We start from the raw sequence: 27804 nt of genomic DNA, 5'->3' as shown, positions 1-27804 counted from the left end.
ACAGTCTTGACATAATTTTGACTTTGCTTCCTGCTGAGTTTTATTGCCCAGTGTCTGTGCTATGGCTGCTGGGGCCCCCATGCTGAGGCCCGGCACTGGGGGCTGCAGCGAGGGCATCCAGACAGGTGGGCTGCAAGACCCTCTAACTCCTCCCGATCTTCAAGCAGAGAGGGAAGGTCTGCCTATCCCCACCCCACATCTTCTCCCTGTATTGGTCTATACCGAAGTCACCAATGACAAGGGTCCCTGAGGGGAGACAGCTGAATGATGATCTTAAATCTGTTGTTTTTCTGTGCCATTTGCTGCCACTGATTAAAGTGAATGAGGCACTCTCAGTACGAAACATGGTAACAGGGCCTTTCTGTATTAGGATTAAACCATGGAACAAACAGGTGTCTTGGAAGAGCGGCTAGGATGTAGGTTTCCAAGGCATGGGTGAATCCACAGCCCTCATTTTCCAAGAGGAGGCAAGAAAGCCTTCTAAATTTCCCAAACAACGCGCACTGCTATTTAGGGTTGGGTCATCTAGATCACGCTCTCTGTCCGTGCCATGTTGGCAAAGTTTGACCTGAGGCAGGAAGCCACAGGGGCTGCATGGAAAGAAAGGTGACTTACTGACACAGAGACCTAGATTCTAGCCCTGGCTGAGTGATCCTGGGCCAGCCTCTCACCCTCTCTGTGCTTTTGAACCCCCACTGAGGAAGAAAGAGGAACAAAACCTAGCCATTTCCCAGCTAAGGCAGTGGAGGAAGGAGAAAATAGAGAGCTAGGCTGTGTACTTGCCAATGACCAAGGGCCCCCCTTGGGGTGGGGGAGACAGGGGGACCGAGCGGGGTGGAGATCGGACCACTCTGCTTGGAACACAGCGGCAGCGCCAGGTGTAGCGGTTCAGAACAGGGACTTGAAGCCAGCTTTCTCCACCTCCCAGCTGTGTGACTTTTGGCAAATTACTTCACCTCTCTGTGCCTCAGTCCTCTTGTTTGGAAAATGCGGACAGGAATAAGCACTCTAGTGCTTCACTTATAGTGCTGCTGGTGGGATTCGTTAATAAAACCCAGGTGGAGTGCTTATCTCTGTGCCTGGCACATAGTGAGTGCTCAGTAAACCTCTGCTACTGTTATTCTGGGTGTTCTGAGACCACGGACTGGGGGCTTGCTCCTGGTTACTGCTGCAGCCCATCATCCTATAAAAATAATTTCTAGGGGCAAGGCAGGTAGGGGTGATGAGGAGGAGAGGGGGAGAGAGCGCTGCCTTCGGCAGCTCTGTCCGGTCTGGGGCGCAGTGGAGGCTGCAGAGCCTGCGGGCTGCCTTTGGCTCTTCCTCGGGCAGAGCGCTTCCTGTTGAACCTGAATGCAGCACAAAGGAAAAAGAAGCTATTTATAACATTGTGAGTCCGGGTACTTTGAGTGGCAGGAGCAAGGAGGATTTGTGGGGAGAATCAGCATCAGGTGGCTTCTGGAGCCTGTGAGGCCCAGGTCTCCGTCTGCTCACACCCTTGGTGTCCACCACTGGGACTCAGCCCAGGGAGGGGAGGGCAGGGTCCAGCTCCATCTGGGTCCACTGACTGTGGCTGGAATGGGAACAAGATAGCCTTACGTGAAGGACAGGCAAGGAGATGACTTCAGGGTGGTGGGACACGGTTGGATTTATGTGTTAGGAGTAGCGACAGGCCGTAGGTGGGCAGGAGAGCAGAATGTAGTGCCGGGAATAGAAGCTGGCGGACAACGAAGAGGCCACTGCAGCCATCCGGGGAGACGACAGGGGCATGGCTAAGGTGAGGATGGAGAGAAATGGGTGGATTTCAGGAATGTTAGGGAGGAAGACACAATAAGTGTTGGTGGGGTCATTGGATGTCAGGGGAGGAAGGGGGTCGAGGAAGACCCCCAGAATCTGGTGTGAGCAAGCTACCGGGGGGTGGTGCCATTTTCTGAAGATGAGAAACTGTGTCCTGGGGGTGAGGCTGGCTCACAGCCAAGACAAAGAGGTCAGTGAGTGCACTCATCTGAGACGTCTGTGAGACATGCAAATTAAGACATTGTGTCAACATGTAGATAGATGGGTCCGGAGATCAGAAGGCAGCTTCCGAGAAGAGGTGACAGGAGAGAGAAAGGACTAGATAAGATTCTTAATCTGAAGTCAGTAGCTTAGACAGGCTTTGGGGGAAATGGGAGGGGTTCTGTGATTTTTTTTCTGAAAACACATCAGATTTCATGTGCCTGTTTCTTGAGGAGGGTCCAACGGGCGTCATCAGATATTTAAGAGTTCATGACTCAGAGAAGGTTAAGATCGTCGGCCTGATACTGAGGGAGATGCAGGTCATCCTGGTCCTATAAGGTCCTTAGCACTTGTACTAAGCACACGTCTCTGCTTCCAGGCGCCTGGTGGACCGTCTGGAGCACATGAGGAAGAACGTGGCAGGGGATGGGGTGAACCGCTGCATACTGTGTGGGGAGCAGCTGGGGATGCCGGGCTCCGCCTGCGTGGTGTGTGAGGACTGTAAGAAGGTACCATCGCCCTCCCCTCCCCTGCACCCCTGCACCCCTGCACCCTGCTCATCACACGCAGGAGGGAGATAGGGCAGGGCTCAGACCTTGGGGGATCCCAAGTCTTGGGGATGGGGCTTGGATCCTGAAGGGTAGTTACCGGAATATAATTTCTTCTGGGATGCTCCCATGCCCAGCTGTCTACCGAGGCAACTCTGATCCCGGTTCCTCCCATGGAAGTCATGTGACCCTCTGTCCCCTCGGAGCTCAGCTCCATCCAGGATGAGCAGGGGAGCTTGAGGCAGGACAGGAGGTATGGTGGAGGCTGCAGGTATCCTGGTAGTGGCTTAGCAAGTTACACGTCAGGTTGAAGAGCACGATGGGCACATGTCTACATGTGTGAGTATGTGGAAGGCTAACCCAGCCTTCTCTTACCTGGGCTTATAGTACAAGTGACTTAGAAAGGCCCTTTTCAGCCAAGTTAGGACCACTGGGCTTCTAGAGCCTCCATTCTTGAAGGGGGGGGTCTCCTTGTGCTCCTCCACCCTGTACCCCCTCCTCAGCTATGTGTGTATGACAGTTCCAGGACAGAGACGGAACTGTCCTTGGTCTGCCTGATTCCCAGGAAAGGAAATCAGCAGAATGACCTACCTGGAAACATTCATAATATCACTTGACATCTCCTGCTTGGGAGCATTTAAATGGAATATTGAGAAAAATTGATCTATTCCAAAAAAAAAAAAATGTGCAGCAGTCAGCTGAGAGTGAGAATCTGGTGACCTGTTGGGTTTATCTATTTGTTTTGACTGTTTGTTTGACTGCCAGGAAACTGCCAAAAGTTTAGTGTCCCATCACATAGGCATGGTGTTGACTCAGATGACTTTCTTCCCCTTGCAAACTTGAAACTGTAGTCATAGCCTAGGTTGTTACAGATTCGTTTGGGAAGAAATTAAAAAAAAAATCAATAAACAAGATGGATATATGAGCTTTCCTCTTTAAAAAATAAAATCATGCCAATGATCTCCCCTGTATGGATACTGAAAACTCAGACCCCACAGGGACTCTTGGAGAATTTCTTTATCCAGTGCTTGGAAATGCCTCTAGGTCTTGTTATTTAAAATTAAGACTCAAGTTGGACCTTGATTCTAACTGGCCTTGGTCATGGACAGGAAGTGAGAGAAGGAAAGTTTTTAGCTCTTTACAAATGGGGCTCCCTTGCCACCCTTCCCAGCTACCTCCCCTGGTCACTAGCAGCTCCAAGCCTGGCAATCTAAGTGTGCACTGGCCTATATTTTGTCCCCAGAATGTCTGCACCAAATGTGGGGTGGAGACCTCCAACAACCGCCCACATCCTGTGTGGCTCTGCAAAATCTGCATCGAGCAGAGGGAGGTAAGTAGACTTGTCCTATCGGGCTGCTAGAGCACCTTCCCCTTTTTGTCCAATTGCCTCTTCCTCTCTAGAATCAGGGAAACAAGGAGGCAGGTGGGGGCTGGAGAACCTGGTCAGATATGTGTCTTATGGCGCCAGTATAAAGGGAACCAGCTCAGCTGTGAACACTGGTGGAACAGGCCCAGAGTGTTTGAATGAATTGCTTTCCCCCTCTCCTCATTCTGAGACTTTTCTCTTCCTAGTGGTAGGGAACAGCACACTGCATTTAAGAGTTGGGAGACTTGGTGTCCAGCCTTTATCCTTAAACTCTCTGCTGTGTAGCCCTATACTGGTTCATACCTTTGTGATGTCCAACTTTCTCCATCAAGAATATGAGTCTAGGCCCTGGCACGGTGGCTCAGTGGATAAAGCGTCGACCTGGCATGCCAGAGGTCACAGTTTCAATCCCTGAGTCAGGGCACATACAAGAAGCAATCAATGAGTACACAACTAAATGGAACAACTAAGTGAAACAACAAGTTAACATTTCTCTCTCGCTCTCCCTACCACTGCCTTTCTCTCTCTCTCTGTTCCCCAAGGTGTGGAAACGTTCTGGAGCCTGGTTCTTCAAGGGCTTCCCCAAACAGGTCCTCCCACAGCCTATGCCCATAAGGAAGACCAAGCCCCAGCAGCCAGTCAGTGAGCCCCCTGCACCTGAGCAGCCCACTCCTGAGCCCAAGCACAGTGCCCGGGCTCCAACTCAAGGTAGGACCAAACAACTTCTCTCTTCAGGACCAAGGACAGCTCTTGGCTGACTGGTCTACTTGACATTAGGTTTGTGTTGCTACCCACCTAGTTGATGGACAGCCAGCCTCTGGGCTTGGGTCAAGAAATCCTATGTTCCCTTCACAGCTTACCATGAGCCCTTACTTAGAAGGTAGCACAGAGCACTCTTTAATAATGTCAAGCTTTCCAAAAACCCTTTTTGTTGTCATTTTTTTGATGGAGTATTTAGAGGTTCAACAGAAGTAGAAATTAAAATTTGGAAGAGAGAGACTCTCACATTCAAAATACACACTGGATCCTGGGGGGCACTTGGGGCTTGCTGAGAAGGCCTTCTTTCCCCCTGAAATTTCTTCTATCAACCATCATCAAATCTGAAATTGGACTAATTAAAAGTGAGAGACAAATAAACAGGAAATTAGTAAAAAGAAAATCACCACTGCTATGGGTATGATCATTATCATCCAAGTATTGTTATTAATTATTAAAATGATGATTAAAAGGGAGAAGCAAAGCAGTACAAAAAAATAAAAAAGGCAACCACAATAAAAACACATTAATCGCATGAAGCCACGAGGAGCGACCAGATAAAACCCTTGCAACAATTTCAGTTAATATTAAGTGATCATTTCTGGTCTAAATGACAATTCTAGAGTAGAATGCAAGCAACGCTTCTGGAAGGAGGGTCTCAAAAACTGGAGTGGCCAACTATGTCTCCTATAACTTCTTAAGGTACCCGGTTCACTGCCTAGCACTTAAAAGGCATCAACAGAAGCTTTCTTCCATCTGACAATGTACAAGCAGAGAACTGCCAATTTGTCAATATCCAGGGCACCCCTGAGGAGCCCCCAGTTTCTACCAGTTGAGCATTCCTGGTTAGATGTTACTCCCTCTAAGCTGAGAGGATTGTATTTCATAACTGTCAAGACCAGAGAGCAGGAGGGCCTGACTCTGAATCCCAGCTCTGCCACTGACTAGCCATGTGAGCATGGGCAAGTGCCCTAACCTCTCTGAGATTCATTCCTTGTCTCTGTATACAATGTGCTTAATAACGCATTGGGTTAGTTTAAGGGTTAAATGAGATACTGCACATAAAGTGCTTTGCAGAGTGCAGCACTTAGTAAATGGTGACTGACTGATAATATATAATGTTAATCACTTGTACACAAACACACACACACATAAGTGATATAAACTAGGTAAACTCTGGATCAAACAGATAACTTTTAGAAAGAAGTAACATCACCAGCATGCAATTAAAAACTATGAGAGTAACATCCAGCATGGGTGAATGTGTGGGGAGATGGATGCTCTCTACAGTGCTGGTAAGACTGTAAGTCCCCTCCAGCCTTCTGGAAAGTAATATGGCAGAATTTATTAAAATTTGAAACATATATACCATTTGACCCAGCAACCGCTCTCTGGGAATAGATAACAATAATGCTAGTACCATATGAAAGATTATGTACATTTGTTGCATCATTATTTATGGCAGCAAAATACTGGAAAAACCTCAATGTCCATTGACAGGGGAATTGTTGAATGGATAATGAGATATCCACACCATGCTCTATTAGGCGCTATTTAAAATGGAATGGTGTCAATGTCCTTTATAGATTTGGAGTGATGTCCATGATATGTTTTGAACAAACATTTACTGAACACCCAATGAGTCCCATGCTCTAGTCTCTGCCCTAGGGTTAGAGCAGTATATGGACCAGGCAAAGATCCCTGCCTTCATGCAGCTAGCCTTCAAGGGAGTAAAACAGATGCTCAACAAACTGCCAATGCAAGCACAATGTGTCAGGTAGTGGTAAGTGCTGGGGATAGACATGAGGGGAGAGGTGGTGACAGGCGGCTCCATGTGGGATAGAATGGCCAGAGAAGGGCTGTCTGAGGATGATCTTTGGAAAGACGTGTGACTGAAGTAACAGAGAGGACCCACAGAATCTTTGGAAATATTGTGTGCAAACGGCTTAAGGTTGGAACATGCTTGGCGAGTCCTGGGGAAATCTAATGAGCAAAGCCCATCCAGAGGAGTACGTAGGCAGTGACCTCAGTCTGGTCTTTTTCAGTCTGGGTATGCCATAGGTGTTTGTGCATGGGAAGGAAATAATGTGATTGAAAACGAAAGCTATGTCAGGGGGAGGTTGGGAGGGAAGAGTTTTAATACTGAAAAGTACTTGGGAGTGGTGAATGGGCCCCTTTGTGAGCTCCTTAAGTAACGGCCCTCCCGACACCATAAAACCAGTCCTCACCATCATTTTTCTCCGTCTCCAGGTGACGCTGAAGACAGGAGGGGCCCAGGTCAGAAGCCAGGTGGGTTCTGCCTGCTCTGTCTTCTACTTTGGGACAGGAGTCCTTTCACCCCATTCCTCTTTCTCCATTCAATTTATGCCTTGCCTTCCAGGCCCTGAGCCGGCCGCTGCTCCCGGCAGAGGAAGCTATGGGCCCCCGGTGCGCAGGGCCTCTGAGGCGCGAATGAGCACGTCCAGCCGGGACTCGGAGAGCTGGGGCCATGGCCCTGGTGGAGCGGCTGGTGACTCCAGCTGGAGCCCAGCAGGTGAGAGAGAGGGGCCGATCCAGGTAGGCTTCCTGGATGAGGAGAATCAGAAAGAATGGGGAAGAGTGTTTTTATTCCTGTATCCATTCAGTGTGTATTGAGCATCTGCTGTGTGCCTTGTTTGGTTCCCGATCCTGATGCTGGTTCTAGCCTATGGTAGAGGAAAGACAGCATTCAGAAACAATTCTGACTTGAGACATCCAAAATGTTGGTTATATCCTTTTTGTTTTGTTTTGTTTTGTTTTTTGCTCTAATGACATATGTAAAAAAAAAAAAGTATGTTTTTTTTTTATTGTTTTGCTTTCCTCCAAAAAAACCTCTGGAGGGAAGTGCTCCTTGGCTTTGAGCAAAATAGGATGTTTCCCTCACAGATCTGACCAGGATCTTTTTTCCCTTAGCAAGTGGCCTGTGATGGAGGTGACAGTGGGGTGGGTCTGCATGGCCAGGACGTCACTCACAGGTGCTGTCATCTCACCGAGCTCCCAGCACTGGCCTCACTCGTGGTGCGTTTGCTCAGCAAGAGTGCCCACTGGTGGGAGCCCTTGATTCTTGGATGTTGAAAGAAATATCGAGGGGACTGGGAAGGTCTGAGTGCCATAGCCCTGTGTGAGAACGTAGCACCTTCATTTCTTCTGTGGAGAGGTCATGAGACTGGGTCTAAATTTGACAGGCTGAATATTAGTTCCCACGCTGACCCCTGGCTTTCTCTTTCTGAATGGTGGGTTTGTGGCTTAGTGCCTCGGTTCCTGTCCTTGGCGGGAGAACTGGGCAGTAGCATCGAATAATCCCAAGCAGATTCTGGAGACCAACTGCGAGTTCAAACCCTGGCTCTGCTCCAACCCAAGCAAGAGACATTAGATGAAATCCTTACCCTCTCTGGGCCTTCGGTTCCCCATTTATAAAATGGAGATATAGAGTGCCCACCTCATGGGGTGAAGAAATGAAATAAGTCTTATATGTAAAGTCCCTGGCACGTGATCAGCATGAAATAAATGTTAACTCATTCTTACCAAGTAGATAGAGTTGTTGCCTCCATGAGACACCTAAAGTTCTGAGAGGGTGAGTGGCTGCACCAGAGTCACACAGCTATTGAAAGAGAATGCTCAGATGCAAAGCAAGGTCCATGTGAAGATATAGACGGGATTCTCTCAATAGTAATAAAATAGTACCAACATCCGGCAGACATTGAGTGCTTACTGCATGCCAGGCAATGTGCTGAGCACTCTGTACGTATTGTATCATTGCATCTCCACCGCGTGCTATGTGGTAGGTACTAGGAGACTGAGAGGAGAGGTCAGCTGTGCAAGGTCACACAGGTGGAAGCAATGTCACAGAACCTGTGCTTCTCAACACCCAGGGAGCTGCTGTGACTTGCCCAGGGAGTCTGAGGATTGGAAAGAGAGAATGCACTAAGGGGCAGAGAGGGTGAAGGAACCAGGAGTGTTGGTGGGGGGAGGCTGCATTCAAATCCAGAAGGTGTTGCCTTGTGCTGGCTGATCTATCCCAGCCTCTTCCTGCTCCTACTGAGTGCGTGTGTGCGTGCGTGCGTGCATGAGTGCGTGTAACATGACAGGCCGTTTCCCTTTCTTTCTCCTACAGGTTTGAGACGGGCCAATTCCGTTCAGGCCTCCAGACCTGCCCCAGCCTCAGTGTCGAGCCCAGTACCTCCTCAGCCTGGGCAACCAGGTACCACCCACCCGCCCAGCTACCCAGGCTGTCATGTCCCTCAGCGGTGACCCCAATTCCTCCCATCCCTGCTTTCTGCAAAGCTGCAGCCCCCGCCAAATCCTAAGCTCTTCTAAGACCCTTAGGATGAGTAATCCTCGGGGCTGGGGAGCGGGGCGGGGCAGGAAGGAGCATCTTATCCACCTCAGCACAAGAAGTGATAGGCCCTTCGTACATCACTGTTTCCCACCTTCAAGAATTGTCACTCCACTGTCACAATTTTTACCACACACACCTGCTGCCCACTTGTTCATTTCCTTGATGCCTTTCTTTGCCTTGACTCACTTTACAAACATAACTTGGGGCTCGTCATCACAAATTCTCCTGAGGAAGATTCAAGGACATCAGGCTTTAATAAAATGACCAACGACCAATGTCCCTGGGAGGGTTGTGTGAGATTTAGGAAGACACGGTGAGCAAAGAGCTTAGTCACATGGGACAGTCTGAACAAACGTGGCTTGTGAAAGACAGGAAATAATGCCTCATCGGTGCCATTCCAGTGTTGTTATTTTAAAAGAAATCTGTAAGAATGGCTTAAATGGAAAGCCCGTATTCCAGAGTGTAGAGGAATCATAAACTGGTGGTTCTAAAATAACAAATTTATCATCTCCCTGTTCTGGAGTCCAGAAGTCTGCACTCAAGGTGCCAGCAGGACTGGTTCCTTCTGGGGCTGCAAGGGAGGACCTGTCTCAGTCCTCTCTCAGTGTCTGATGGCCTCAGGCATTCCTTGGCTTGTAGATGGCATCTTTCCTGCGTCTTTACATCGTCTTTCTTCTACGTATGTCTCTGTGTCCAAATTGCTCCTTTTCATAAGGACACAGTCATTACAAATTAGGGTCCACCCCGATGACCTCATCTTAACCTGACCATCTGCAGGGACGCTCTTTCCACATAAGGTCACGTTCCCAGGTCCTAGGGGTTAGGACTTTGAATATCTTTTGGGAAATGCAATTCAACTAACCATGGCAGAGGGTAATGATCAAAATTAACGTAGTGGAAATTAAACCACGTGATGAAATTCCCAATCCTCTGGCCTAAAAAAGGTTCTGAGCCTGAGGCCAGTTCTCTTTTGTTCAAATGGGAAATCCACAAGTTTAAAGAGGTGTTAAAGATAAAGTCATACCCAGATGAGACTTTCTCCGTGATGGAATCAGTGTTGAAAGGCAATGGGGAGCGGAGTGACTGTCTCACTGTGCCGTTGGATGTTATTTCATGCCCCATCCCCATGGCTCTCGCCTGTGTCCTGCACTTTGGTAATGCCATTGTAAAGAATCCACTGGACCAGTAATGACCCCCGTCAGCCTTGACGATTTGAAGCATGAACTGGCCCATCTCCTTGCAAGCAATTCTCACTCCCATTGTTTATCAGTCTCATAACAGCCAGTGAAACACAACGAGCAGGCATCATCGTCCCATTTCACAGATGAGGAAACTGAGACTCGGGAAGGAAACACTGGGACTTGAACCCAGGCCTTTCTGACCCCAGAATCCTCTATCAGCCCAGGTACCTCTGCACATCATCTGCCACCCCTGGGCCTGTGTCCGTGCCCAGGAGATGAGGGAGACAGGGGGTGGACACCCAAATGATTTCTACCTTCTCTGTTCTGTCTCTCCTCTTTTCTCCACTCGGGGCCCCCAGGAGGCAGCAGACCCGGGCCTGGGCCTGCAGGACGCTTCCCCGACCAGAAACCAGGCAAGTGCTCACTTCTTTCCATGCCTGCCTAGGGGGCCACCTGTCTCCCGCTTCCCAGCGAGGGAGCAGGGAGCTGCCGGATCTTGGCCCTTCTGCACCCTGAGACTGAACTGATGAGCTCTAAGAAGTCTAGATAATCCATCCTAAGAGTAGATAGGTGGAAAATGGCAGCACACAGAGTAGTTAAGACCACACCTTGCCTGAGTTCAAGTTCCTGCTTCTTCATTCCCCAACTCTGTGATGCCAGGCAAGTCACTTAACTTTCCTAAGCCTCAGTTTCCTTATCTCTAAAATGGGAATAATCCTAGGACCTACCTCACAGAGCTGTTGCAAGAATTAAACAAACGTGCATATAAAACCTTAACATATGGCCCAGAATGTATTAAGACTACACTAAGTGACAGTGATTATTACATATGAAAGATGTGCCTCCCCATCATCACACCAATTACCATGGCTACAATGTAGTCATTGTTTTCTAATGCGCCAGGCACAATTTTAAGTGCTGTGTGTGTATTAGATACTTTTTAAAATAATAACTACTACTATTTGAGTGCTTTCAGGTATTCTAAATTCCCATTTTACAGATGAGAAAACTGAGGCTCAGAGACATTAAGTAATTTGCCCTATGTCACACAGCAGAGATGCAAACCCAGGCTGTCCAGCTCCAGAGCCCACACCACTGATCAGTGCCCTGCATCTAAATTAGCATGTGAGACTTGTTATAAAACACAGATTCCAAGGCCCCACTGCATGGCCTACTGATTCTAGGTGGTACCTGGGAACCTGCATTTCTGCAAGCTTCCCTCAGTGGTTTTGACAAAGGCAACATTCTAAGAACCAGTAAATGGCACAATGTGGCCCTCCTGTCAACTGGAGGTGATAATTCTATGTTGCAGGGCTGTGGAGGAGTCTGACACAAGCCTCACAGATACCTGGTATACAGCAGGTGCTCATCACTCCTGGCAATGCTGTAGCAGTTGTTGCTTCCATGGTTATGACACAGGGACACAGCTGCCTCTTTCCTGCCCTCTCCCCATCTCCCCTGCAGAGGTGGCAACTGGCGAGCCCAGCTATCCGGGGGCCACTGCCCCACCCCGGGAGGAGAGAACGGGAGGAGTTGGAGCCAGGGAGGACCGAGCGGGCCACCCCCCAGGCCCCTATTCCCAAGTGTCTGCTGCTGCTCTCCAGCCTGCTGCGACCCCAGCCCGCCAGCCGCCACCCCCAGAGGAGGACGAGGAAGAAGCCAACAGCTATGATTCAGATGAAGCAAGTAGGTGCACTTAAGGAAAGAGGGTCTGGGAAAAGCCCCCTCAGGGTCGCCCCCAGGGACATAGGATGGCTCCTTGGAAAGCCCAGTACACCCCTCCCAGCCCCCAACATGCCAAACATAAGAAATGCATTAACCAACTTCTAAAAATACAAATTTGTGTTGCTAAATTCACAAAACGACATCAACTTTCTAAAGAATAGGTGCTATATGTATCATATATTTATATACTATATATTATCTCTAGAGTTGACATGTATTTATTGAGCACCAAGTGCCCCAAACTGTTCTAGATGCTAGGGATACCACAACTAAAAATGACAGACAAGATGGCTGATCTGATGGAACTAATGTCCTAGTGGAGAGAAACAGTTGACATACCAATGAGTTCACTTCAAACAGAGAGAAAGCACTGTGAAGGAAATAAAATAGGGTGAATGACCACGAGGGTGGCTGCTTTAGATGGAGTGATCAGGGAGGGCTTCTCTGAGGAGGTGACATTCAAGCTGAGACATGGATAATGAGAAGGCGCCAGACACATGAGGATCTAGAGCGAGAGCATTCCAGGCAGTGGCAACAGCAAATGCCAAGACTCATTTACTCCTTCAGCAAGTAAGTGAGCATGGCTGTGTTCCCTGCACTGTGCCCCGCAGAGGCACGGCAGTCAACAAGTCAAGCACGGCCTCAGCCCCCTGAGGCTCCGAGTCTAGCAGGATGGGACATCATTACCTGGGCACTGCACTAATCATTCAATGACCAAAGCTGGGCTGAGGGTCTACCAGGATGGGGTGTCCAGACCAGGGACTTGAGTCTTCTTCTCTGCTATAGGCTCAATGCCTAGGTCAGACAGGATACATAATCAGCGCTCAGGAAATGTTTATTGAATGACTAAATGAATGCTTCTGCCCCTTGCAGCCACCCTGGGTGCCCTGGAATTCAGTCTTCTATATGATCAGGATAACAGCTCCCTGAACTGCACCATCATAAAGGCCAAGGTGGGTGAGAGAGCCATGCTGGGGACCGCTCAGGCAGCCTTGGCATCTCCAGGGACTTGGGGAGGACACGGGTTACCAGGCCCCTGTCTGTTGCTTTGTCTGTCTGTGGCAGTGACAATGAGGAGGAAAGGGCAGAAATTAGCCGCAGCCGATATTTTGGTGGGAGGATTGGCTCTAGGGATGGTCCCAGAAGAGTTTCATTTAACTGCGGCCACCTCCCAGGGGCAGAGGCAGTGGGGCTTCAAGGGCAGAGCAAGCTCTCTGCAGGGGACCACAGAGGGACCACAGAGGCACCGCCCGGGCAGCAACGACAGCCTGGTTTGACAGAATGGCTTCTTTGGCCGAGGTGACTGTCAAGCTGGAGCAGCAGCCTGAGTTGGCCCATTGGTGCTGATACAGGGTGCTAATGTGGGCTTCCGAGGGGGCAGGGGGCGCAGGCCAGGGTGGACGAGCAACCCTATGCTACAGGCCCCGGGGCAGTGAGCCAACCTAAGTCCAGGCCCTGAGAGAGCTGGATGATGTCCGTACAACTCCCAGCAAGCAATTGGCTGGACTTTCCTGCATCCCAAGACCGGTCTCTGTAAAACAAGCAAGGCCCAGGAACCATCCCAGCTTCACTGCCTCCTGGTTCACATCCTAGCTTCACTGCCTCCCAGCTGTGTAGTTTGGGGGGAGTTACTTAACCTCTCTGTGTCTTGGTCTGGCTATTTGCAAACTGGGGATGATAATAGTGTCTCTACCACAGGGATGATTGTAAGTGGCTGCATGCTCCAGTTCCCTCAGAACAGTCCCTGTCTGTGCCTGTTGCTTTGCTGTAATACTCATGAACTTCCCCCTCAGTCACAAAATGTCCCCATTTGGATGATATATGAGGTATGAAATGCCTAACACAACTCCTAGATCAACACACCCAGGTCACGTCTTCAGTGAGCGTTTATTGAGCACCTGTTATGTGCCGATCACTCTGGCAAGCGCTTAGATGCACCCCTCCTAAATGCCCTGAATAACAAACACAGTGAGGTCAGCACATACATGATCTTGTCTCATCATTATAGGAACCTCTGAGGTAGGGATCATTGTTAGCCCCATTGTACAGATGGGAAAACTGAGGCTCAGAAAGTTAAAGCCTGAGGTCACACAGCTGGTAAAGGACAGAGCTGGACTTGAGTCCAGATGCAACAGACTTCTAGCTCTAGGTCCTTAACCAATCATTCACGCAGTCTCTTCCAGCTCCAGAAATGGGGTCAAGTGAGACCATTACAGCCTCCTCGAGACAGGGGCACAGAACATTCAAGTGCTCACAGGCTGCACTGGCCAGAGAGATGAGAAAACTGTCTGAGCTATTAAGGAGTGGTAGTAACTCAGGTAAACTGGAGGGAGCAGGTCCCACTCAAAGATATTCAAATTCACATTTTAAAAACATAGTAACCTGTCCGTTTGTGACCTCTCAATCCAAACAGTCACTCCAGAAATATTGATTAAATGCCTGCTGCATATCAGGCACTGCCCTGGACCCTGGGGATGCTAGGGTGAGCAAAGGTAGCTCTACCCTCATGGGAGGTGGACAAGAAACCATCACCATAGCATTTCCGGGGTATTAAACACCTTCTGGAGCTTTTGACGGATTGTGTTGTCTCATTAGTCTTTGCAACAACCTATGATGGAGGTTCTATCATCATTCCCATTTTAAGGATGGGGAAACTAAGGCACAGGGAGAGTACATGACTTTCCAGATCATACCGCCAAGCAGTGGTGGAGCTGGGATTTGAACCAATGTGGTCCAGCTCAGAAGTCTGGGTTCTTACCCACTAGGTGGCCCTACCAGCTTCCCCCACTTTGTGGCATCCTCTCCCCAGCTAGTAATAATCAACACTGTTCACACATACTTGTGCCAGGCCCAGAGCTCAACCTTCACAGGTGAGATCTCCTTCCATTCCTCCAAGAGCCCCATCAAGTAGGGGCTGTGATCAGCCCCATTGAACAGATGAGGAAACTGAGGTCCAAGGAGATCACAGGACACAATACCCAGGATTTGAGATTGGTGCTGGGAGAGGGGACAGGGGGAGCCCAGAGGCGAGATACCTATTCCAGCCTGGGCCTGGGGAGATGGGCAGAGTGTGTCTGAGCCCCGGGAACTCGGAGTTGCTCATATTAACAAGGCAACTTCATATCTACCTTCCCTCCAGAGCCTCCCCCCAGGCCATGTGAAGCGGGCCAGGCAGAGATTGTGATCCCCGTTATATGGGTAGAGAAACTGAGGTCTTAGAAGGGGTTGCAGGGGCCATGGCCAGAGATCACACCTCCTTTCCCTACCTTTCCCCCTCTCCCACTCTTCCTATTTGGGGACATCTCCTCCCATCCTGTCAGTCATGATCCCACCTTGAGGGGGCACTGACTCTGTACCAGGCTGTGCCAAGCACTTTACAGGTGAAATGGTGTGTAAGTCTCACCCCTCCGTGAGGCTGGTCCAGTTCTCATCCCATTTGACATGTGAGAAAATGAGGCTTAGCCAGGTTAAGAAACTTGCCTAAGATCACACAGCCAGGAAGTGATATGACCGGGCTTTAAATCCCGTCTGCCTGATTCCAGAGCTCTTTCCACAATACTGCATTGCCTTCTCTCTCTCTGGAAGAGGAAGCCCATTGGGTGGACCAATGGGCGGGACAGATATGAGAGGCCGCGCCCAGTGCCGGTGACAGCTGAGCGGCCAGCTCTCCCAAGCCCTCACACCATCTCCTTTTCTCTTGCAGGGGCTGAAGCCCATGGACTCCAACGGCCTGGCCGATCCCTATGTTAAGCTGCACCTCCTGCCGGGAGCCAGCAAGGTACCATATGGCCTGGGCCTCTCAGCAAGCCGGGCACACGGGCCCTGGCAGACACCCAGAGTTCCCAGCTCAGAGCCTAAAATAGCCCTCTCTGCCCTCCAACCCCCTCCTTCCTGAGTGGCAAAGTTCTTGCGAGGGGTGAGGGGTGGGCCAGGAGTCCCTCTCACTCAAAGGGCAGGAGCTCTGCCCATTTCTCCCACCCAGAAACCTGTAATCCAGGAGCTCCCAAAAGCCAGGAGAGAAGCAGAGACCCCCATGATGCCCTTCGCCTGCTCACATACCTTCGGTGGCTCCCCAGTGCTGACCCGGGCCCCTCCCACGTTATGCCCCAACCAAACACTCCTTACGCTTGATAGAAATGAAGAACTCTCCCCTGAGTTCAGGGCTTGGCACTTGAGATAATGTTCTATTCCTGAGGAAGAAGTTCCCCCCACCCACTTCCTCTCCCCTTGCAGCTCCCCTGAGTTACTCTGCTCTAGGGAAGGGGGAGAGGGAATGGGAGGGGGAGGGGAAAGGGGGAGGAGTTAGCTCTCCTCTCCTTAGATTGACTCTCCTCTCCTTAGATTGACTCACTCAGAGCTAATGGCTGGGTTTTACTTTTGGCTCTGGCTAATGTGATGTGAACATTCTACACCAGTGATAGTCAACCTGGTCCCTACCGCCCACTAGTGGGCATTCCAGCTTTCATGGTGGGCAGTAGCGGAGCAACCAAAGTATAAATAAAAAGATAGATTTAACTATAGTAAGTTGTTTTATAAAGATTTATTCTGCCAAACTTAGTGAAAATCCGACATAAAGTACTTGGTAAGTAATTATTATTATATGCTTTAACTTGCTGTAACTCTGCTTTATAAATTTTATAAAGTAAAGTTACTTCCCTACTTTATAAATCACCATTACTGTGGAACTGGTGGGCAGTTAGAAAATTTTACTACTAACAGAGATACAAAAGTGGGTGGTAGGTATAAAAAGGTTGACTATTCCTGGTCTATATGTAAGGGCGACTGTGCACTTGGTTACATGATCTGGGGAAAGTGAGTGTTAAAAATGTCTGCAAGTATCAAATGCCCCTTAAGACAAAAGAGCACACACACACACACACACACACTTATCTTACTCTTTATATTTTTGGATTGAGGAACAACAGTCCCTCACCTGGCCATGCCAGACTGTGAAGTATTTGGCCACTGCTTCTGCTAACTCCCCAGTGACATTTGTTTCTCCCTAAGGCTCTCTCCTTTGCTCCCTCCTACATCCAAACTTGCTTTACCAAAGAATCCAATGAGCCATTTACATGTTAGTATGAATTAGGTTTGTCACCAGTCCCACCTCTTCTGGGTATAGTACATTTCTAGCCTTTTCTCTTAGAGTAAAATGAAAACCTTTGTCCCCCCCCCACCACCACCACCACTAATGAATTTCAAGCATGAAGGATGCTATTTGGGGAAACATACAGAACCCGCCTAGCATCCCCAAAAACTGTTCCTTCGCTATCTATAAGTGGGTGACTCTTATTTCTGTCTTGCTGACTTATAAATGATTTTTTTTTCTCAAAGGAAAATGTCTCTGCTTACTTATCTTAATGGAAAGATCAAAGAGAGAGCCCGGTGCATGGGTGGAGGGGTGGCTCAGTGTCCATCCCTGTTGATGACTGTAGTCATCACCCTAGAAGATGCTGCCTGCTCCCTGAGTCACATATTTGGGAGCAACTGAGCCCCTGGATACTCCTAAAGGGACTCCTCCAAACCCCACCCCAAATCAGCCCAAAGCAGGTAGCTGCAGGGCTGGCTCCCCACTGAGGCAGGTGTCTGTCTGTCTATCTCTCTGGGCTCTAGTCCAACAAGCTTCGGACAAAAACCCTGAGGAACACCCGGAACCCCATCTGGAATGAGACTCTCGTCTATCACGGCATCACAGATGAGGACATGCAGCGGAAGACCCTCAGGTACCTGCCAGGTGGGCGGGCAATGAATCCACGGGCCAGAGGTCAAAGACAGTGCTCATCTTTGAAGTAGGTGGCAACGAGTCGGGGTCGTGAGGGTCTCCTGAACGCTGGGAGGCCCTGTGTCTTGATCTGGGTACATGGATATATGCATGTGAAAAACCCAGCAAGCCCTACATTAAGACTTGTGCACGTTACTGCTTGTATGTTATACTACAGTAAAGAAGAAGTAAAAGTACCTGGCCTACTGCCCAAAAAATTGTTCCTCCGCACACTACACATTCCTCACCAGCATCCATCGCAGCTCTTGGTGCACAGTAAGAGCTCAATAGATGCTTTCTTCTTTTTCTCTCCTCGAGCTCAATATATGCTCTTTTTTTTCTCTCCCCACCCCCTTGGGGATTGCAGGATCTCTGTCTGTGATGAGGACAAATTTGGCCATAATGAGTTCATCGGCGAGACCAGATTCTCACTCAAGAAACTGAAGCCCAACCAGAGGAAGAACTTCAACATCTGTCTGGAGCGGGTGATCCCAGTATGTGCCTTCTCCTGGGGTCCGATGGGGGAGAAGGGTTCTGGGGGCGCTGCCTTCTTCTAGCTGCAGGGTACCAGACAGCAGCGACGTGGCAGCTGCTGAGGGTGGAGCAACAGGGTTGTGTCCGGGCTCTGCCTTTACCAGCCCCGCGATAGCATCCCTTCTCTGAACGTCAGAGTCCTCTTTGGTAAAGCTGGGGAGGGCACAGAGGTGTGGCGGTGTGGCTGGCCTGGGTTCAGAGACCTGGGCTGCTACTTCCCTGCTCCCTGGCCTCAGCCAAGCCTCTGAGCTATTCTGAGCCTCGGTTTTTCTTGTCTATAATGGGCATTATCACAGTACCTGCCTCAGGGGAAGGTTGTGTGACAGACATAATCACAGCAGGGCCTAGGACATAGTAAGCACTCATAAACTGTTAACTGTTGTTATAAGAATAATACTTACCTACCTGTCACTCATGGAGTCATAAAGCACCATGCAGATAAGCAGAAGGCAGGATAGCACAGTGCTTTAGAGCAGTGATTTTCAACCTTTGTTTCTCATAAGAAACAAAGAGGCCCTGACCTCTTCCCCCTTAGTAACTAATTTATTTGTGCCATGAGGTGAAAATGGTTGTATTTAGTCAGGGGCACTGACCTTAGTAATTAGTGTGTGTTTGTGCCATAAAAAAAAAGGTTGAAAATCACTGCTTTAGAGCACTGAGTCTGCGGCCAGGGTTCCTGGGTTTGAATCCAGGCTCTGCCACTTGTCATATAACCTGGGCCCAATTATTTAACCTCTCCGGGCCTTGTTTCCTCATCTGTAAAGCAGGATAGCAGAGCACCAATCTGATAGGGTCTTTTAAGGATTCATATGAGAGTACTTATAAAGCATGAAACTGTTATTGTTAGATGTGACACTTGCCTCTGGAGAAAGAACAAGAACCAAATTGAGGTTCTCCGATTGGGCTATGCCTCAGAACCAACTGGGGATTTTAAAAGCTAGAGCTCTACAAACTAAGAGTCTGGCTTCGGGAGGTAGGGTGGGACCAACAATCTAGATGTTTAGAGATAATCCAACCTGCCCTTTTATACATAGGGGCCACCTTGGGCCCAGAGAGGGGGGGCAAGTTGCCAAGGTCACACCATGAGCCGGTATCAGGATCTAGGGTGCCATCCAGAGCCCAGGTCGCCTGCAGCCACCCGCGTGCCAGCTGCCCTGGGCAGAGGGCCAGCTCCCCACGGAGAAGCCGTGGCAGGCAGGAGAGGGAACCCTATAGCAACCTCCCACCAGATGGCTAGCCCGAGGACGGAATATCCGTGTGCCATGCTGTGTTTGTATAGAACAGGCAACAGAACAAGACACAACAAGGGAAATTGCAAGGAAGAATTTACACCAAATGCCAGGCTCCAAATAAGTTGCTAAAGACACCCCCAGGAGGGAGCGTTTCCTCTCGGTGTTTGCCTGGGAACAGCGGGTTCTTCAGACCTCCTCTTCCTTCCGTCACTCAGTGAGTCCAGTTGGTCAGGACAGTGGCCAGGCCCCCACCTGAGTCATCAGCTCTTGGTATGCCCATCTCTCCGTGATGGACGCAGCTGGCCCCAGGGGTCATGGGGTGACAGGGTCGACAGAGGCCTGTGGTAGCCACACACCCCGCTAAGCATTATCTTTTGATTTTGCCCTGGGTCCTCCCACCACCAACTCTCCCCATGTGCCCCACCAAGGACAGGGGCCACATAAGTGCTGTCCCCTCCCTTCTGGACCTCAGTTTTCCTCACCTCTAAAGTGGGGAGGTTGTTTTTAACCAGTGGTTTTCACATTGTGTTCCCAGAGCCTTAGAAGTCCCCAAAGGGACCTTAGCAGCCACAAGGGAAGAAGCCCCTGGTGGCCAGGCCCCAGATCCCTGTGCCACTTCAACCAAAGCAGATCAAATTTGCTTTATGTATTGGGTGCTCTACTGGCTGTGTGACCTTGGGGAAGTGGCTTAACCACTTTGACCCTCAGTGTCCTCATCTGTAAAATGGGGAGATTAATACAACCTACATCATAGGCCATTGTACATTAACATGCTCTGTCTAATGGTTAGTGTTGTATAAATTTTAGCTAAAAGGGGGGAAGCTGAAGGGCTACAGAAGCTTGGAAAACCTGTCCTCCCCACTCGGGGAGGGGCATCGGGTCCTTCCGTAGGGAGATGAGCCCGTAGGCAATGTTATCTTCCTTTCTGTCTCCTTCTAAGATGAAGCGTGCGGGGACCACCGGATCCGCCCGAGGCATGGCCCTCTATGAGGAGGAGGTAAGCACCAAGTGGGCACGGAAGCCACCATCAGGGCCTGGCATCTCCCTTTTCTCTCCCTCCCTGGCCCCATCTCTACTGTTTCTCCCCAAACCGCCTGTCGGTTCATGCGAGAGCTGCCCTTGCCCAAGGCACTAGGACATGAGACCAGGGGTACACTCTTCACGCCTGGAGCCTGAGGTGGGGGAATCCCCGTCCTCTTACACCAGGGACACCCTTCAGTTCCTCAGCCTTGCTGGCAGAAGCCCTGCTGGTGACTCTGAAGGACTAGAGCAAAGCCATCATCCCTCCGTGGGGACATACCGGGGGCTCTTTGAGCTATGTGTCTGGCCTAGGCTGGGGTTGGGTTTCATATCCATGCCTTCAGCCCAGGTCTCTGTGCAACCCCAGGGATGACATTTGTGAGAAGAATGGGTATATTAGAGGGGTCTGAGCTCAGTCAGGGATCAGGCTAGGGCCAAGGTCAAGGCTCAGTCCTGAGTCAGAGTTGAGTTAGTCGTCAGTCACTGATGAGGATCAAACTCAACCAATGACCAGAGTCAAGGTCTAGGCTGAAGTAAAATCACTGGCCTCCCGTGCCTCAGACTGGGCCCCTAGGCTTTCGCCAGCGCCCCTCCCTGGAGGCTGGGGCGTGTCTGCTGTCCATGGTACTGACTGCACTAGTCGGGGGGCAGCCCCTCCTACTCTCCACGGCTCTTCCCTAATGCCCCAACCAATTGCCTGGCCTGCTCCCCTCCTTAGGCTCACATGCCATCTTCTATTGCAGCAGGTGGAGCGCATTGGTGACATAGAAGAACGTGGCAAGATCCTGGTGTCCCTCATGTACAGCACACAGCAGGGGGGCCTCATAGTAGGCATCATACGTTGCGTGCACCTGGCCGCCATGGACGCCAATGGCTACTCAGACCCATTCGTCAAGCTGTGAGTCAATGCCTTGGGACTGTGTGTGTACGCTGAGGTGATCCTAGGTCCTTGCACAAGGGGAACCAGAGAGCTTTTCCAAGATCATTGTACATTGAGGCCCAAAAAGGGAAATTAACCCAAATGTCATATCTCTGGAGTTTTTAGCCCATTTTATTTTATTTTATTTTTTTCAATTTTTTTTTTTTTTGTATTTTTCTGAAGCTGGAAATGGGGAGACACAGTCAGACAGACTCCCGCATGCGCCCGACCGGGATCCACCCAGCACGCCCACCAGGGGGCGACGCTCTGCCCACCAGGGGGCAATGCTCTGCCCCTCCAGGGCGTCGCTCTGCCGTGACCAGAGCCACTCTAGCACCTGGGGCAGAGGTCAAGGAGCCATCCCCAGCACCCGGGCCATCTTTGCTACAATGGAGCCTTGGCTGCGGAAGGGGAAGAGAGAGACAGAGAGGAAGGGGGGGGTGGAGAAGCAAATGGGCGCTTCTCCTATGTGCCCTGGCCAGGAATCGAACCCGGGTCCCCCGCACGCCAGGCTGACGCTCTACCGCTGAGCCAACTGGCCAGGGCGCCCATTTTATTTATTCACCCAGAAAATTTTAATTGAGCACCTATGATGTGCCAGGTATTGTGTCTACACTAGAGAAGAACCTTCTGGGAAAAGGGAACAGTATGTGCAAAGGCCCTGCGGTGGAAGGAAAGTGAGTAGGAAGTGGGGTGGAGAGCATGGCATAAGATTCAGGTGGGCTAGAGTAGGGACCCAGCCACTCAGGCTCTGAAGGCTATATCAAAGGTTTTGAAATTTACCTGTAGGACAAAGGGAGACCATTAAATAGTTTTGAGCAGTGGAGTGACAGTAATCAGATTTGCAGATTATTCCTTTTTTCTACACATATGGCATCTCCCCAGGGGTTGGGGCCGACCTAGGGGTGATGGATGATACAATGCCAGGCCCATCCTCCAGGTTCTTAATGAACATAGGCTCCAGATGCAACAGCTGGGTTCAGTCCCTGCTGTGTGACCTGAGGCACCTGTCTCAACTTCTCTAGACCCTCGATTTCCTTGTATGTAAAATGGGTGGTTGTAGTTCTACCATCTGTAGGGGTCCCCAAACGTTTTACATAGGGGGCCAGTTCACTGTCCCTCAGACCATTGGAGGGCTGCCACATACAGTGCTCCTCTCACTGACCACCGATGAAAGAGGTGCCCCTTCTGGAAGTGCGGCGGGAGGCCGGATAAATAGCGTCAGGGACTGCATGCATCCACAGGCCATAGTTTGGGGACGCCTGATCTAGGGTTTGTTGAGGACTAAGCACACCTAAGGTGCTTAGTGCAGTGCCTGGCTTCAAGTAGATACTCGAATGCACATCTGAGTTTATTTTACTTTGGTTTGCTCATCAGTTATCCTCCTAACACCAGAAGGAGCCTGTGTTCCTTCCAGTTTTAGGAGGGGCTGTTCCTACTCATTAAATTCCACTCATCATAGCTTCTCTTGTCTCCTCTTAGCTGGCTTAAACCAGACATGGGAAAGAAGGCTAAACACAAGACTCAAATCAAGAAGAAAACCTTGAATCCTGAATTTAATGAGGTCAGTCTGCTCCATTTTTGTCATGCCGCGGACTATTTCCTGTGTGAGAGAGGGACACACTCACTGCTGGAATGTTGTCGGGCACATCAAAGGGGGCCTTCTCTCATAGATCTATGACAGGGGTCCCCAAACTTTTTACACAGGGGGCCAGTTCACTGTCCCTCAGACCACTGGAGGGCCGGACTATAAAAAAACTATGAACAAATCCCTATGCACACTGCACATATTTTATTTTAAAGTAAAAAAACAAAACGGAAACAAATACAAGTAAATTTAAATCAACAAACTGACCAGTATTTCAGTGGGAACTATGCTCTTCTCACTGACCACCAATGAAAGAGGTGCCCCTTCTGGAAGTGCGGTGGGGGCCGGATAAATGGCCTCAGGGGGCCACATGCGGCCCACGGGCCATAGTTTGGGGACCCCTGATCTATGATCTAAAGGAGACGTAATGAGTTCCTTGTCACAAGAGAGAATCAAGCCTAAGACAATAAAGTACCTATAGATTAGGAATGTCATGGTCAGAAAGCTGAGTTTGAAGACAGACTGCATTAAATCATTTCCAGTCTATAATAGTGACATCTGAGGAAACAAATAGGGACAGTGATGTTCTTTACTATCCACCCCGTTGGTGTTGCCCTCTTCCCCTCCCCCCTGCATCCATTCAGTGCATCAAGTCTTGCTATGGCCACTGTCTCGCCCACTGAACATGCCCCTTCCTCTGTGTTCTCGCTGTGGCTGCCTGGGCTTAGACCCTGGTGTTTCACACCTGGACTGCTGCAGTCGACTCCTGACTCGCCTCCCTGTGCTTGGCCCGTCCTCCATATAAGCATGCGCTTTCCAAGACACAAAAATGAATTTGTCACCCCTTTGCTTAACTAACACATCCAAGGCTCCCTAACTGCTTAGCAGGACAATCCAGCCCTTTCAAATGCAGGGGCACACCCCCGCCCCATCACACAACCACCCTCCTCTGGTCGCACTAACCTCCGTGTACCTCTCAGCCTCTGGCATCTGCTGCTCCCTTTCCCTAGACGTCCCTCTCCCTTCTTTCCTCTCGGGCAAACTCCCAGTCATCCCTCCAGACTCAGTGGATTGGCCCCCAGCTATGCTTCCTTTATGCTGTCAGGCCTTCTGCAGCCCTCCATCTTATGCTGTCTCTGCGGGTGTCAATGATCTTTTGACCAGCCTGTCAGACACTAGAGGTCCAGAGATAACTGATGAATATGATGATCTGATGTTGGGTCAGTGTCAGCCAACATGGCTTTCACCAAATGTTGCAAAGGGGGAGAGGGAAGTTGCAACACAGTGTGCTTTGTGTCTATTTCATTTTCTAAAAAACTGATGCCTGTGTGCATATACATGGGGAATGTTCTGGGGAAACAGAGCCCAGAGCAATCACTGGCCAGTGAGCACAGCCTGCCCTGTTTCCAGGTCTCTCTTGCAGCGGGATCCCTGATTTCCCGACTCTGACTCTGAGTTTTGAGTAAAGAGCCAGGGACTGCAGTCTTGCCCTACCCTCTCCTAGAATCCAAACAAGTCACAAAGAAATCCAAATAGCCAATTAGCTCATTAGCAGTAGAGAAAATACAGCTCAAGGCCAGGTGCCATATCTCATAACAAACTGGCACACAATTATTGTAAAATGTGGGTGCCCAGTCTGGGCGGACACAGTGGGTGAGGATGCTACCCACAGATAAACCTCTGAAGAGAAGTTTATCAAAACACTGCAGAAGCCTTAGGCTTTTCCATTTAAATTTCATTTAGTTTGGGAATGGGTGATATAGTCATGTTTGAAAATTCCAAAAGCCCTAGTGGGCATCCATTCAAAACCCCCTCCTTCCCTAGCCTCTGGGACCCTCTTCTTTCCTTCTGAAGCAACAAGATTATCCATTTTCAAGAGGATGGATGGATGAATGGATGGATAGATGTATATACATATAGGTGTAGACATAGCAAATACATGTGGCGGGCATTCTTATTGGACACAAATGGCATAACAGTATATATCCACTATTCTCTATCTTAAAATTTTAGAAACTCAGAAAAACTACTTCTTAAGAGTTTATCCTAGTAAATCATCATGGATGCACACACAGTTTAGCTCCAAGGGCGCCTTTCATCCTATCAGTAATGACCATGAAAAATTGGAAACACCCTAAAGACTCGACTGGCAGGCATTGGGTTATGGTGCCGGCCACACAGCCGTTCATTGAAGCCATTAAAGTGGTGATGGAGAAAAATACTGGCGAGTGTGCTGAGCTGGTTTTGCACCATGTGTTATATAAAATGGAAAAAGAAAGCCACAATATGGTATATTTATATTATATTTCATGTAATGTAATATAGAAATATGGTACATACTATTTCACTTATTATTCATGTTAATATTTAAAAACACTAGAAACGTAAGCACCTATTCCTCATGTCAACCTCAATCCCCTCAATGACCTTCACTCTCTAAATGACGGTGACGAGGAGAAACCTGCTGTAGAAGCTGCCAGAATGGAAGGACTGGTTCATGGCTATGGCTGTGTCTTCAAGGAAATGTAACCTGGACCAGCTCTCTTAGTAAAACCCCACCAGCTTTCCCAATTGCAAACAAAATCATTGAAAAGAGAATTACAGAGCTTGAGGGACTTTGTTATACATATATCTGTTGAAAAGGGATCGTCGGGCCTAGAATAGAGGCTCAGAGCGGGATGGCCCTCTTACTCCCAGAATGCCTAGTTCAGGGGCCTCTCCTTGGCCCAGGAACCCCTAGGACTCAACCTCTTAGCTCCTGACACCAAAGACTCAGGGGACTCTCTCACTCACATGTCTCCTCTCACATCCAGGAGTTCTTCTATGACATCAAACATAGTGACTTGGCAAAGAAGTCACTGGACATCTCGGTCTGGGACTATGACATCGGCAAGTCCAACGATTACATCGGTGAGTGCTCCCAGCTCGCAGAGAATCCCGTCTTCTGTCCCCTCCCCCCCTCCCCAGGAGAGGAGAGCCTTACCCAGGGCTGCAGGGTGGGGTGGGGGGGGTACTTTCTTTTTTTTTTCTTCCAACATTGTCCAAACACTGAGTCAGAGCCTATGGTCCTATTTAGGGACCAATTTAAGAATGCCTTTAGGTGAAAGGGACTACATAGCTGGGAAGATCGGGTCAGGATCTTGCTGAACAAACAACTCCTTCCCCACAGTGGAAGAGTTAACTCGCAGGAGAGTGGGGTCTGTGGCCCTGCAGGAAAAAGGGCACACAGGATGTCTCCTGAACTATTTGCAAGTCCAGGGTGAAGGTGCTAATTTTCCCAGCCCCTCTCCGAATAATGGGAACACCACAGTCACTAAAGATAGAGCAAGGAAGAAGCTCCAGCTGGGGACCAAGCTAGAGCAAAGGTGTAGAGGCGGGACTGAGCAGGTGATGAAACTAACTCTTTGGAAATAGATGATGCGTTGTCAAAGCAGTGGGGGTAAGTGTCCGTGGAGCGCAGTGATAGGTAGGTCTTTAAGAATAGACCACTTGGTGCAGCAGTAGGGGGCCACTGCCGGTACCTGAGGAGGTCTCTGTAGGCAGAGAAAGCCAGTAGTGATCATCACACCGTGACAACCACCCTCTCTAGAGAATGAATGCCAAGGCACCCGAGTGGGGTCACTGCTCAGTGGCAGCTTTTCCCTAATTGGACATTTGGGTGTAGAATGAGAGTCCTGCGTGTCCCTCTACTGACCACCTGTTCCTGTCTGCCCTTGTCTCCCAGGGGGCTGCCAGCTGGGGATCTCGGCCAAGGGAGAGCGCTTAAAACACTGGTACGAGTGTCTGAAAAACAAAGACAAGAAGATCGAGCGCTGGCACCAGCTGCAGAACGAGAACCACGTGTCGAGTGATTAGCGTGGTCCCCAGCTCCATGCCCCGCCCCCTGCCCCAGCAGCCCACTGCTCCCTGGTCTCTCTTCTCTATGTTTTTGTTTTTGTTTTTTGCTTTTACTATTTAACCCCCTCCCCCCCCCCTGCTATTTAACCGTCCCCCACCCCCCGACCTCCACTACCCTTCCTGAGCCTGCCCTTCAGGTCCCCCCTCACCTTGGGCACCGCCACTGAAGACCATCTCCTCCCTCTGTGACGAGGCTGCTATGCGGCTCTGAACGCAGCACCTCTCTGGTCCCCCCAGAATGGAGCCGTCAGGATGGGGATAGGGAGATTTTTACAAGGAGGTTGTTTATCGCACAGCCTTCCGGTTTGGGTAATTACACACGTTCTTCATCATTTAGGACTGTTTTTAGACCCTTCTGCCCTCGAATAGGCCCATGCACACGCAAGTCGCGGCTCCTGTGTCGCATCCGCACAGCCCCGCAGGGGTCTGCAGACCCGGATAGATGAGGCCGTGGACACCTTGTATTGGGGCCACTGCTGCCTCTGCGCACAGACACCCCACACGCCAGAAACACAGACCCCCGTGTTTAATCGCCCTGGTGACTAGGAATACACCCTCCCAGCTCCCAGATGTTTTAAGAAATGAACATGCAGGCCTGACCTGTGGTGGCGCAGTGGATAAAGTGTCAACCTGGAAACACTGAGGTCACCGGTTCAAAAAACCCTGGGCTTGCCTGGTCAAGGCACATATGGGAGTTGATGCTTCCTGCTCTTCCCTTCTCTCATTCTCTCTCTCTCTCTCTCTCTCTCTCTCTCTCTCCTGTCTAAAAAAATGAATAAATAAAAGTCTAAAAAAAAAAAAAAGAACACGCAAAATACGCAAAGGGACTGGGTGGCCCCTCTTTTCAGATGTCACCTCTTTGCTTCCTAGCAAAAAATGACATCCATTCTCTACCCACTCCCACCTCTCTCTCTGCCCCTTCCTG

The 27804-nt window shown here is 49.8% G+C and overlaps 1 protein-coding gene across 3 annotated transcripts in view; it reads left to right on the top strand.

Moving 5' to 3' along the window:
* RPH3A (rabphilin 3A) overlaps positions 1-26966 on the top strand; it is a 79445-nt gene extending 52479 nt beyond the window's left edge. For 2 of the 3 annotated variants that reach the window (XM_066370858.1, XM_066370857.1), the window contains 17 exons: positions 2375-2504; positions 3787-3873; positions 4452-4617; positions 6916-6954; positions 7046-7198; positions 8798-8884; positions 10563-10616; positions 11668-11889; positions 12802-12881; positions 15632-15706; positions 17542-17651; positions 18057-18183; positions 20396-20452; positions 21219-21373; positions 22877-22958; positions 25796-25892; positions 26707-26966. In XM_066370858.1, the coding sequence (XP_066226955.1) occupies positions 2375-2504; positions 3787-3873; positions 4452-4617; positions 6916-6954; positions 7046-7198; positions 8798-8884; positions 10563-10616; positions 11668-11889; positions 12802-12881; positions 15632-15706; positions 17542-17651; positions 18057-18183; positions 20396-20452; positions 21219-21373; positions 22877-22958; positions 25796-25892; positions 26707-26837 (1852 nt within the window). In that variant the 3' untranslated portion in view covers positions 26838-26966. The remainder of the gene's footprint in view (positions 1-2374; positions 2505-3786; positions 3874-4451; positions 4618-6915; positions 6955-7045; positions 7199-8797; positions 8885-10562; positions 10617-11667; positions 11890-12801; positions 12882-15631; positions 15707-17541; positions 17652-18056; positions 18184-20395; positions 20453-21218; positions 21374-22876; positions 22959-25795; positions 25893-26706) is intronic. The other variant, XM_066370859.1, reaches the window with a different exon arrangement.
* The last annotated feature ends 838 nt before the right edge of the window (positions 26967-27804 follow it).

The sequence above is a fragment of the Saccopteryx leptura genome, chromosome 2, assembly GCF_036850995.1.
Source record: "Saccopteryx leptura isolate mSacLep1 chromosome 2, mSacLep1_pri_phased_curated, whole genome shotgun sequence".
NCBI classification, from domain to species: Eukaryota; Metazoa; Chordata; class Mammalia; order Chiroptera; family Emballonuridae; genus Saccopteryx; species Saccopteryx leptura.
Note: the sequence above shows the minus strand (reverse complement) of the source record. Positions and strands in the feature narration are given on the sequence as shown.